The sequence below is a fragment of the Pelodiscus sinensis genome, chromosome 1 (assembly GCF_052426305.1).
Source record: "Pelodiscus sinensis isolate ZL-2025 chromosome 1, ASM5242630v1, whole genome shotgun sequence".
NCBI classification, from domain to species: domain Eukaryota; kingdom Metazoa; phylum Chordata; order Testudines; family Trionychidae; genus Pelodiscus; species Pelodiscus sinensis.
The window spans coordinates 242,904,448-242,917,381 of NC_143052.1; the positions used below are offsets into that span (position 1 = coordinate 242,904,448).

General features: G+C 42.7%; 1 protein-coding gene across 6 annotated transcripts in view; it reads right to left on the minus strand.

Moving 5' to 3' along the window:
- ATP11A (ATPase phospholipid transporting 11A) overlaps nucleotides 1–12,934 on the minus strand; it is a 236,011-nt gene that overhangs the window by 104,595 nt on the left and 118,482 nt on the right. For all 6 annotated transcript variants that reach the window (XM_006138951.4, XM_025179410.3, XM_025179411.3 and 3 more), the window contains exon 2: nucleotides 5,254–5,376. In XM_006138951.4, the coding sequence (XP_006139013.3) occupies nucleotides 5,254–5,376 (123 nt within the window). The remainder of the gene's footprint in view (nucleotides 1–5,253; nucleotides 5,377–12,934) is intronic.

The window sequence follows — 12,934 nt, forward strand, 5'->3', positions numbered from 1 at the left end:
GCGGCTGAATCTGGACGCCAGTTCTGACTTACATACAGATTCAACTTAAGAAACCCAGGCATCCCCAAGTCAGCCGCTGCTGAAACTGACCAGCGGCTGATTCCAGGAAGCCTGGGGCAGAGCAACTGAATCTGCCTGGGGAAGAGCAGCTGGGGTGCTGCCGGGTTGGTCCGGAGCGGCGCTGCAGGACCAAACCGGCAGCCCCCAGCTGCTCTACCCCAGGGGTAGGCAAGAAAAGCCTAGTCTGCTGGGGGGGGGGCACTAGCTGCACTCCCCCCCCCCCAGCAGACCAGGGAGACGGGGGTGGCGGGACTGCCCAAGTCCTCCACGGCTTTGCTCCATCTCCCTGGTCTGCTGACCTGGGAGATGCGGAGCAAAGCCGCAGAGCACGCGGGCAGCGGGATAGTCCAGGCGCGCCGCGGCTGTCCCACTGCTGGCGTGCTCCGCGGCTTTGCTCCCCATCTCCCTGGTCTGCAGGGAGACGGGGAGCAAACCCTTGGAGCACGCCCGCAGCGTGACAGCCCAGGCGCGCCACGGCTGTCCCACTGCGGGCATGCTCCCAGGCTTTGCTCCCCATCTCCCTGGTCTGCTGGTCGGGAGACAGGGAGCAAAGCTGCAGAGCACACCCGCAGGGGGACAGCTCAAGCGTGCCTGGGCTGTCCTGCTGCAGGCGTGTTCCAAGGCTTTGCTCCCCGTCTCCCTGCAGACCAGGGAGACAGGGAGCAGCTTTTCTCGCCCCGGAGGACGGGGACGGCGGACCGCAGCGCATCTGGGCGTCCTGCTGCTCCCGTCCTCCGGGGCGAGAAAAGCCCCGTTCGTAACTGCGGATCCATCATAAGTCGGATCCGCGTAACTCGGGGACTGCCTGTACTCCTTCCTAGATAATCTCTTCCCATTCTGTATGTGGGAAACCGATTGTTCCTTCCTAAGTGGAGTACTTTGCTTTTGTCCTTATTAAACATCATCCTATTTACCTCAGACCATTTCTCCAGTTGTTCCAGATCATTTTGAATTATGACCCTATCTTCCAAAGTACTTCCATCCCCTCCCAGCTTGGTATCATCTGCAAACTTAATAAGTGTACTCTCTACGCCAATATTTAAAACACTGATGAAGATATTGAACAGAACCGGTCTCAAAACAGACCCCTGCAGAAGACCACTTGTCATGACCTTCCAGCATGACAGTGAACCATTAATAACTACTCTCTGAAAACGGTTATCCAGCCCGTTATGCAGCCACCTTATAGCAGCCCCGTCTAGGTTGTATTTCCCTACTTCTTTGATGAAAGTCATGCAAAACTATATCAAATACTTTACTAAAGCCTAGGGGTCGAGGTTTTTTCCCCACTCTGGCATGATAAATGAAAAAGTGGGGGCCCGCAAAAGTACCCCAAAACCTTATCTTTCCAGGCTGTGGTATAAAACTTTCCTCCCTCCCCCCAAATCTTAAAAACCTAGATTTTGGGGATAAAAATCCGCTGTCACCACCCAAGTAATGATAAGAAAGCCAGGGAAGAGATCACTTGGGAAATCTCAGCCTTACAGTAAAACCAGGGCACAACAATTAACCAATACAGGTTAATAAAAAGGAAAGAGAAAGAGCTTTTATTATCACCACAGTACTCCTGTTATAAGCATAATGACTAGATGGAAAATTCACCAATTAGTATACTCATAGGGGATTCCACCAAGACCAAAACTTAGTTACAAAGTAGAGGAAAAGCCATTTTTAAATGCACAGACATCAGATTCCCATTCCCAAACCATAAAACAATAAAACGGATTTATCTAAACTTTACCCTACTTTCAGATAGTGAAGAGTCTTTTCTTGGCGGGGAGAGACATGTTGTCTGTCCCCCTCAGTACCTGGAGATAAACTGCTCAGGGACAAAGGCGAGAAAAACCCAAAAATGTCTTTGTCCCAGTTTGAAATTCCTATGTACATTTCTATTGGCTGCCTGCTACCTGGTTAGGTAAGGGACAGATTTAACCCCTGGCTACTGGCTAACCCTCATGGACATGACACTAGGCATACCACGCCCACCACTTCCCCCTTAATCACAAGACATGTTATCCGATCAAAATAAGCTATCAGATTGGTTTGACATGATTTGTCCTTTACAAATCCATGCTGGCCATTATCTATCACCTTATTATCTTCCAGATGAATTCTTTAATTACTTGCTCCATTATATTCCCTGGCACAGAAGTTAAACTGGTTGGTCTGTAGTTTCCTGGATTGTTCTTTTTTCCTTTTTTGTAGATGGGTACTGTACTTGCCTTTTTCCAGTCTTCTGGAATCTCTCCCAACATCCATGACCTTTTAAAGATGATAGCTAAAGGCTCAGTTACCTCCTTTATCAGTTCCTGGAGTATTCTAGGACGCCTTTTATCAGGCCCTGGTGACTTGATGACATCTAACTTTTCTAAGTAATTTTTAACTTGTTCTTTTTTTATTTTAACTTCTAAAGCTACTCCATTTCCACTAGTATTTGCTATGTTAGGCATCATGTCACTGTCAATCTTCTTGATGAAAACCAAAACTAAGAAGTCAATAAGAACCTCTGCCATTTCTAAGTTTCCGTTATTGTTTCTCTTTCCTCACTGAGCAATGGGCCTACTCTGACCTTGGTCTTCCTCTTGCTTCTAATATATTTGTAGAATGTCTTCTTGTTATCCTTTATGTCTGTAGCTAGACTGAGCTTGTTTTGTGCCTTTTCCTTTCTAATCTTGTCGCTGAATACTTCTGTTTCTTGGTTATATTCACCCTGGGCTCGTCTACACTGGCCCCTTTTCCGAAAGGGGCATGTTAATTTCACAGGTCGTAATAGGGAAATCCGCGGGGGATTTAAATATCCCCCGCGGCATTTAAATAAAAATGTCCGCTGCTTTTTTCCGGCTTTTAGAAAAGCCGGAAAAGAGCGTCTACACTGGCTCCGATCCTCCGGAAAAAAGCCCTTTTCCGGAGGATCTCTTATTCCTACTTCAAAGAGATATTCCTACTTCAAAGTAGGAATAAGAGATCCTCCGGAAAAGGGCTTTTTTCCGGAGGATCGGGGCCAGTGTAGACGCTCTTTTCCGGCTTTTCTAAAAGCCGGAAAAAAGCGGCGGACATTTTTATTTAAATGCCGCGGGGGATATTTAAATCCCCCGCAGATTTCCCTATTACAACCTGTGAAATTAACATGCCCCTTTCGGAAAAGGGGCCAGTGTAGACATAGCCCCTCTGTAATTTGACTTCATTTCCACTTTTTATATGACTCCTTTATTTTTAGATCATATAAGATCTCCTGGTTAAGCCAGCGTGGTCTCTTGCCATACTTTCTATCTTTCTTACACATTGGAATAGTTTCCTTTTAGGCCATTAATAATGTCGTACTCAAAAACAGTCAACTGTCTTCAGTTGATTTCCCTCTTAGGTAAGGTCCCATGGGAAGCAAGACTATCAGCTCTTTGAGTTTACTAAAATCTGCCTTCCTGAAATCCATTGTCTTTATTTTGCTGTTCTCCCTTCTACTATCCTTAGAATCATGAATGCTATGATTTCATGATCACTTTCAACCAAGCTGCCTTCCATTTTCAAATTTTCAACCAGTTCCTCCTTGTTTGTTAAAATGAAGTCTAAAACAGCTTTCCCACTAGTAGTTTTCCCAACCTTTTGAAATTAAAAAAAAAAAGTCTCCAATGCAGTCCAAGAATGTATTGGATAATCTGTGCTCTGCTGTGTTAGTTTCCCAACATATGTCTGGATAGATTAAGTACCCCATCCCCACCAAATCCTGTGCTTTGCATGATTTTGTTAGTTGCTTTAAAAAAAAAAAAGCCTCATCCACCTCTTCTGCCTGGGTAGTTGGTCTGTAGTAGACCCCTAGCATGACATCACCCTTGTTTTTCACCCCTTTTAACGTAACCCAGAAACTCTCAACAAATCTGACTCACATGTCCATCTCCTCCTCAGTCCAAGTGTATACATTTTTAATATATACGGCAATACCTCCTCCCTTTTCCCCTGCTTATCCTTCCTAAGCAAGCTGTACCCTTCTATACCAAAATTCCAGTTGTGTGTATTATCCAACCAAGTCTCTGGGACACCAAGTCATAGTTGTGTTTATTTATTAGTACTTCAAGTTCTCCTTGCTTATTTCCCATAGTTCTTGCGTTTGTATACAGGCATCTAAGGTACTCACATTTGATTTTGCCCCCCAGTTCTACCTTGCCCCTCCTTTATCTCTGCTATTACAGCCCAGGCCCCCTCCCATTTCTAACCCACCTCCCAGGTCCATGTTTTTCACCTACCTGTGACATTTTTTTTATCATAAAATAAGCACTCTACAGATTAACTAAGCAACATACTATGAGCATTTAAAACTGTAAAATAGGTTTCAAAATAAGTAACCATTCATTCTAATGGAGATGGGTGAGGTTCTAGTGGGATCCTGAATAGATCTCTTTTTGACTCAGTACAACTTATATCCTTTTATCAACAATTTGTAGTACAATTTTGGTTAGCAGATGATAGAATGGTACATAGTGATAAGAACAGGAAGTTTTATAGCATGATGTGGATTGCGAGTTATCTGGGCTCATTTGAACAATAACCTTTTTATTATCTTCAGCTTTCCCCAAAATAGGGTTTTCATTGTTCCCAACTCCAGACTTTCTTTACAGCCAGAACACCTTGAAGTTTTATTTTACGCGAAACCATGAGTTGGTAAAATAGTAAAAGTTTGTTCTACCTAATAGTTGGTATTGCTCTAAGTAGATTTGGGGATCCAATACTCTTCAGGTTCCAGGTGAGATGACAGTTATCAGTCATGTGATTTAAAAATTCTCTCTTCGGAGTTGAGCAAATTTATCATCTTTTTATGTTACTTTTCTTTTTCACTTATTCCACAAAAAGCTATAAAAAATACTTGTACTCCTCACATTTATTTCTCTATTTTCCCCAACTCATCTCCATAGTAATATTTTCCTTTTATTTAAATAAAAAGAGCCCACATTGTTATGAATCGTATGCAGTCATATTATTAGCTGAATGTGTACAGAATGAGTCATTTTATTCCCCTTCAAGCCTGAGGCAATTTGGTGAAGGAAACTTGCAGCGCTTTTCATTTTACCTTTTCCAGGAGCTGTCACAGTGAAGAAAATGACTTAAGAAGAAGAAGAAAAAAAATTTGTGGAAACAAAAAATGAACAGAATAAAAGCACAAAAGTGTGTTTTCTGACACTGAACAAAAGGAAATAAGTCTACCTTTGATGAGACTATCCTGTTATCTGGATACCTCTGTGGAATGTATGCTTCGGTGCCTAAAGGAGGTTCACGATGCCCAACATAAATAGTCCGATTGTCCACCCAATTCTCTTCCCCAGCACACTGCAAAAAGAAGAAAGAAAAAGTCATCCTCAGTTCACTTAGTATTTTTGTATATAAATGAGTCAGATTCACTCAGCTAGTCCTGTTATTGATCAACTCACACACCATTTTCACACAGTCACTAATGTGTGAACCTCAAAGCTCAGGCTATCGTGGGGCTACTCAACACGTGGGCCATGGGCCGCATGCGGGGCTCAACATGCGGCCTACAGGTGGGATCCTTTGAACATGGCCTCCACTGGGAACACGCTCCACAATGGAGAGTCAATATAATGATAGAGGCAGTAAGGGGGAGGAAGGGAGGAAGCAACTAGTCAACTAGCATGTGGACTATCTGATAAGCATTTGCTTATCGGATAGTCGACTAGTCCTTCACATCCCTATAACCTACCTCTGCAACAAAACCTTTTGCCACCTCTGTCCACATAGCTATACAAGTGACACCATCACAAGACCTAACCACATAGGCACAACATCAGGGGCTCTTACAAATGCACATCCTCTAATGTGATATATGCCATGAAGTGCCAGCAACACCCCTCTGCTATGTATATTGGACAAACCAGACAGTCTCTGTGACAAAGATTAAATGGATACAAATTAGACATCAGGAATGGCAACACACATAAACATGTAGGGAAACATTTTAATCTACCTGGACACTCAATTATGGATTTAAAAGTAAATATTCTTCTACAAAGGAATTTTACTACCCCATTAGAGAGAGAGACTGCTGAACTGGAATTCATCTACAAATCTGACGTTGTCAATCTGGGCTTGCATCAAGATATTAACTAATTAATCCACTACAAAGCCAATTTTCCCTGCCTTTAACATTCACATTTTCACATCAAAAGGTACTTATGGGACACATCTACCTACTCATTGTTAACGTTAAAGACTAACATGGCTACCCCATAGCCTTTTCAGTTCAATTGTTAATGCAGTATTACAAAAGGGGGTGAGGGGGAAACACCCTGAAGTAGTTGTGTGTAGAAAAATCAATGAGTATATAATCCAAAATGTGTAGATTTGAAACTTCTCTTCTGAGGAAAAAGTGTGAAATGTTTAAACCTATACAATTAAATCTGTGAATCATTAACTGTACCTTTATATAATTAAAGTAATCTATGCATTTCAATGTGTCTGTATTGGAAACAGTCAAAGGGAAAGTTACATCAGTGTTCATTCTTGAAATTATACAGAAATATAAACACATGGCACTCTTGATGCCATGATGCCAAAAGACATGATGCCAAAATAGTGAGGTTGGTATACAAAACTAAATCAGATAAAAGGATAAAAAGATCAAGTGTTTTTTAGCACTCTCACCATCCTATTCTTCTATTTCTATCCTACTCAGTACTAGGGATGTAATAGTGTAGTCCAGCGTTTCTCAAACTGTGGCTCCTGACCCCCTGGGGGGTCACAAGCAACTTAGAGGGGGATCGCGAGCAACTGAGAGTCTGGTTGCAGCAATGGAGAGGGGGGTCACGAGCAACTGAGGGGGAGGGGGGATCACGGTATCACAAGTTTGAGAACCCCGGTGTAGTCAATTAACCGATAAGCAAAAGCTTAAACAAAACACATTTCCCCAACCGCCCTACCAGTAAATTTTTCAGCAGGCTAGACAGCAGCCCGGTTCAGTCCCAGCTTCTGCCGGGTCTAGGACCTACCCCTGCTACAGCTCTGCATTTTGAGTGTATTACAAGCTGAGCAGGCAGCTTGGCTCAGTTCCAGTTCACGCCAGGTCCGGGAACTCAGACCTCCTCCCTGGACAGAGGCTGCAGCCACCTCAGGCTGCTGTCTCTGTATCAGAGGCAGTAGCACAGGGTGACAGGCAGCTGGTTCCCGATGGGAGCTGGTTTTTAAGCTGGTTCCCGATGGGAGCTGGCACCCCACACTACTGCCTCTGTATCAGCGCGGAGTGGCAGGGGACTCCTCAGGAGTGAGGCTAGAGCGCACTGGCTGTTGGCCCCACACCTGGGGCCTATAGAATAGTTGATAAACCGATAAGAATTCATGAGGTTAATCGACTATTCGATTAATCAATATTTAAAATCCCTGCTCAGTACATTGACAGGGACACCATAAGAAAAACTGTTTTGATGATGTATTTGTAGATGCAAAGACTGAATAAAAAAGACTATCCTCAAAGCAGAGGAAGACCGTGATCCTGAGAAGTATGGCATACCTGCAACTTCTATAGACTTTGAATGGATATTGTAGGTATTCAGCATTTTTTAGAATCCAGACCCAAATGTATGGATCTAAAAAACCATTCAGTGTATTCTTTTTCAAAAATGGAATAAGGGGAAGGGGAAGAAAATTTCATATCCTACATGGCTAAGCCCCAACAAGTCAGCTTCCTGAATCTTTCATGTGAGTTACCACTACTTAAGAAGCTTGTGCCATTTCAAATATTCAACTTGTTAGAGAACAGTTACAGTTCATACAACTTACCCCATCCAGGACTTGCGGCAAGTCAGAGAATTTGGAAGAAAAAGAAAATTGTATTGAAAGCATTTCTATTTTATATTGAGCTTCTGTGGCAACAGAACCTAATAACAATATTAAAAAAATGTGTTTTATACTTCAACTGCAATGGTGTATACATATCACCTTTTCAATATGTGCTGATGTATACAACATGTGAAAGATTTATGGATATTTCCATCAAATGCTGCTGAAAACAGCACTGTGCAGGCCCAGACAGTCTATTAAGTTATACAATTCACTGCAATCCTTTTTACTCTAAGAAGGACTTTAAAAAACAGGGAAAATTCTTTTTAAGACACACAGGGGATGCAAGTTGGAAGCATCCATCAGAGTTAATGGGAATTCAATGCATAAATCCTTGAATATGGAGGACTGACTACTGAGCTTCTCTCTACACTGAGCAATATATGACAAACATATTCCTTCCATTTAAGAGCTCATGTAAAGGGATTTGGAGAAGATGTTAGTAGGTGAGGTAACCAGTACAGCCATGAGTCAAGTACAAGTGCATAATCCTCCTCTAGTAAATGATTTACCAATAGGAGCTCATATAATACTATTTAAAGTCCTTTAATGAGCTGAAGTTCCCCAGAGTACCTGGTTGACATGGAAAATAGTATTTTTTGTCAGGCTGACAGTCTAGCATTATGACCAACATCTGTATATACAAAGGCACAACAAAAAATTATTTTATATACAGATATAAGACACTAATTTAGTAGGTATATTAATTTTAAGAACAAATATAACTCTAATTCACCATAGAAAATGGATTAAAAACAAGTCAACTGTAACTTCTTACATACACTTTCCACAGCAGAATTAATGTGATTTTTCCACATGTTTGTAGAAGTGATGAATTACGTACATCACTGGTCTACTCCGAACGACTCAAACAAAAAGACATTTCACAACATATACATGGAATATTTGCCTAAAAAGTACAACTGGATTGTTCAGCGAGGTAATACTGTAGTACAAAAAGAAGCATCATGCATTATTCAATAAGACTGCAATTCAGTTATCCCACAAGGACACTCGTCTCTACTAATCAGGAAAAGGTATATACAGAAGAAAATAGCACAGTGAAGCTCTAATGTATGCCACTGAAGAGTTCAAAACACCATGTAATATTGTCTTACAAAGAGAACACTTTGACCAAGCAATTCTTCTGATGTCCAGGTACTGTATATTATAATTAGACATCATTTGTAGAGTGACACCAGGATAATAGGAAAAAGGGAACTCTGCTCTGCAGCCAGTGCCATGAACTGTATTCAGCGTTTTTTTGTTCATCTACTTAAGCCCACTACAGATCTGTCCAAGAAACCATAAATAAACCTAAAGCACTATGTGTTTCTATTAATAGCGCAAAGTTCAATGTACTGAAACCTAGTTTCATTGGCACATAAATGAAGCAGCATGACTTATGTTCTACACTCTCTCCAACAGTGTCAGCAATACAGAAACTAAAGACAAGCAAAAAACCATTAGGGATCTGTACTTTACATAAAAGAAGGAGGATTTGATATGATCTCCATAAAATCTGAATGTTTTCGAAACCCACACAAAATGCACAAATCACCGTCTTCAAGGTTTAACTTCCAAACTATGACAAGTTTCAAAATCATGTGTAATATGATACTCTGCTAATCTTTAGCTAGTTATGGTTAGAGACTGACAAAGTATAAATATTCAACAAGTAGTAGGGGGTAGGAGTAATGAAGTTAGCAGTCTGAACTATAAAACAATGTTTTTTAAATTAAATTATGTACAGATATTTTTATCTTAAGAACATAAAGAAATAAATGCAATTTGATAAAATCCAGTAGTATAACAAATCAGTATATTACATATAATTTTAGCTCCTCCAGTCCAAAGGCAGCTTTATTTCATTAATTAAGTCAAGCTAGCAATTGTCAGTACAGTTAATTTTGAAAAAGTAAATGACCTTGAAAGATTCAAAGTCTTAGATAATTTTGAGAAACATGGTTTCATAAACTGGAAAATCAATGGAGAAAAGTGACATTTTCAGAGAACTCAAAGAAAAAATAGGGTAGCAGGTTGGAACAGAGCCAATAGTAACACTCTTAAAACTGATTACAATCCTGTAACTCAGTGGTCCCCAACCATTTGGGGTTGCCGGGCGCCAGGGGGCGTGGCCGTTCGCCCGCCGGGCACCCGGGGGGCGGGGCCCCCCCAAGCGGCCCCCCCCATAGCCGCATTCCCAGGGCCGGCACTGACGCTCTTTCTCAAGCGCCGCGCGCCCGGAGCCGGCGCTGGCGCTCTCCCCCAAGCGCCGCACGCCTGGGGCCGGCGCTGGCACTCTCTCCCCCCCCCCACCCCAAGCGCCGCACACCCGGGGCCGGCGCTGGCGCTCTCCCCCAAGCGCCGCGCGCCCTGGGCCAGCTCTGGCGCTCTCTCCCCCCCTCCCTCATGCGCCGCGGGGGGTCAATCCGCGGCACCCCCGGGGCCGGCGCTCACCGTGCGCCACGCACCCAGGGCCAGGCCAGCCCTGAGCACTTGGCGGGCACAGACAAATGCCCCCGCGGGCGCCATGGCGCCCGCGGGCACCGTGTTGGGGACCACGGCTGTAACTAGTTCTTAAAGAAGTGTGGCTCCTGTGTGTATTCAACACATGAATATGCACAGGACTCACCGAGCGGTGGCAAGCCTGGCTCGCCAGCTGCGCCCCACTCACCAGCTGCGCAGTTCTGCACTCTGCGCATGCGCAGATGATTCTGCGCATGCGCAGATCGCTCTGCGCCGGATGTTCCAGGGTGTAATCAACTCGCCATGGGCAAGTAGATTATACTATTTGTCGAGCCCTGAATATGCATACATCCCATGCACCTAAGTCTGGAAATTCTGGACAAGCAGCATCAATTGACCTGCCTCATGCACCAAAACAAAGGCATAAGAGGCAGACCAGGTCAATGCTTCTCCTTATTATGAATCCAATGGGACTCAAAGCAGAGAGGACAGAGGTGCAGGTATACAGACCAAAATCATAAATCTCAAAAAACCCTTCCAGTTATAGGTAAGTAACCTCCACTTCTTTGAGTGCTGGTCCCTAAGTATATTCCACAATGAACGACTAACAAGCACAGCTTAAGTATCAGAGGGGTAGCCGTGTTAGTCTGGATCTGCAAAAGCGACGAGGAGTCCTATGGCACTTTATAGACTAACAGATTTATTGGAGAATAAGCTTTCGTGGGCAAAGACGTACTTCGTCAGATGCATGTAGTGGAAATTCCAGGGGCAGGTATAAATATACAGGTATAAGAAAAGAGTACCAATCAAGAGTAAGGCTGGACATAATGAGGTCAATTCAGTCAGGGAGGATGAGACCCACTTCTAGCAGCTGATCCTAAGGCATGAACACAAAGAGAGGAGAAACTGCTTTTGTGGTTGGCTAGCCATTCATAGTCTTTGTTTAATCCTAAAATGATGGGGTCAAATTTCCAGATTAACTGTAGCTCAGCAGTTTCTCTTTGAAGTCTGGTCTTGAAGTTTTTTTTTTTTTTTTCAGGATGGCTACCTTTAAATCTGCTACTGTGTGTCCAGGGAGATTGAAGTGTTCCCCTACAGATTTTTTTATATTACCACTGCTGATATCTGATTTGTGTCCATTTATTCTTTTACATAGGGACTGTCCAGTTTGGCCGATGCATATAGCAGAGGGGCATTGCTGGCACATGATGGCATATATTACATTGGTAGATGTGCAGGTGAATGAACCCGTGATGGTGTGGCTGATCTAGTTAGGTCCTGTGATGATGTCGCTGGTGTAGATATGTGGGCAGAGCTGGCACCGGTGACTTGTACTCAGGAATATTTTCATGCGATTAAGTGTTGGTCTGTATCTAATTATCCTGAGCATTTCCTGGTCTTTGGGAATCCATGTATTGGTAGTCACAGCTGCTAGGGTAGGAATAATGACAGTTTAGAGATTCCCTTTTACTCAATCAAATAAACTGGAAAGCATAAAAGAAATTCTGACAGTAATTAGGCAAAACAGAACATGATTAAAATTAATGTTTTTGGCTCATGCCATAGAAGAGGACACATGTTTTTGGTGTTAGATTGTGAATGAGCCCTGTTAGCATACCACCAGGCACAGAAGATTATACTGCCTTCTCTTCACTATCTATAGGAGCTGGTAATATATCTATTCTATCTGTATTTTGTATAGTGCTATATTAATCTTTCATTAATAATAATTGATTGTCAACAAATAATTAATGGAATTATTTAATCTCGAATTATTATTAAATTCAAACAGGAACTCCTCTCATTTGGGTGACCACCAAAGAGAAAGCTTTTGTGAACACCAGAACAGTGTTCCTAGTCAAAAGGAAAGGACTCTGTGCTAGTAATGTTCCTGACAAACTTTTTGTGAAACAGATGAATAGCTACATGAAAATATGTCTGTATTAAGAGGCACAAATTAAATCCCCTCCCTACAGGAAGGTTTACTGATGCTTGTGTAACCATCTTGACTTTCAGAAAAGGTGTTCAGTTGCTAACGTCCAAAATGGGTGCTCCACATCTTTGTTGAAGACTAAAAAGTATGGGAACTAGAACCCTCTCACTTGACATTGAGGTGGGAATCATACTATTGTCCCTTATTGATAAAAGAAAATCCACATTCTTATGAAGAATCTACTCCACGTGAGAATGGTCCTTGAAGGGAAACCAGGAAGAGGGTTTGTTGGGAGGAAGGGAGAGAAATTCTATGAAGTAATCATAGTGGATGAATTTTCAAGCCCAACTGTCCGTCTTTACTGACTCCAACTTGTTCTCAAAAAGTAAGAGAGTGCCATCAAAGAAAAGGGAGAAAAGTAGAAATGGTCAGCATCAGTAACAGTGGGTACTTCTGAATTAGTGCTCTGTGGGTGGACAGGAATGGATACAGGTTTTTGTAGCAGGGGAAGCTGAAAATCAAGGCTTTTCAACCCTCTGCTGCTTGCCCTGAGGCTCTGGTGAACACTGGTAGTAGATAGTTTGTGAAGGGGCTAGTCCTAATTTATACCCTTGCCTGCAGTGTTTTCTCTTC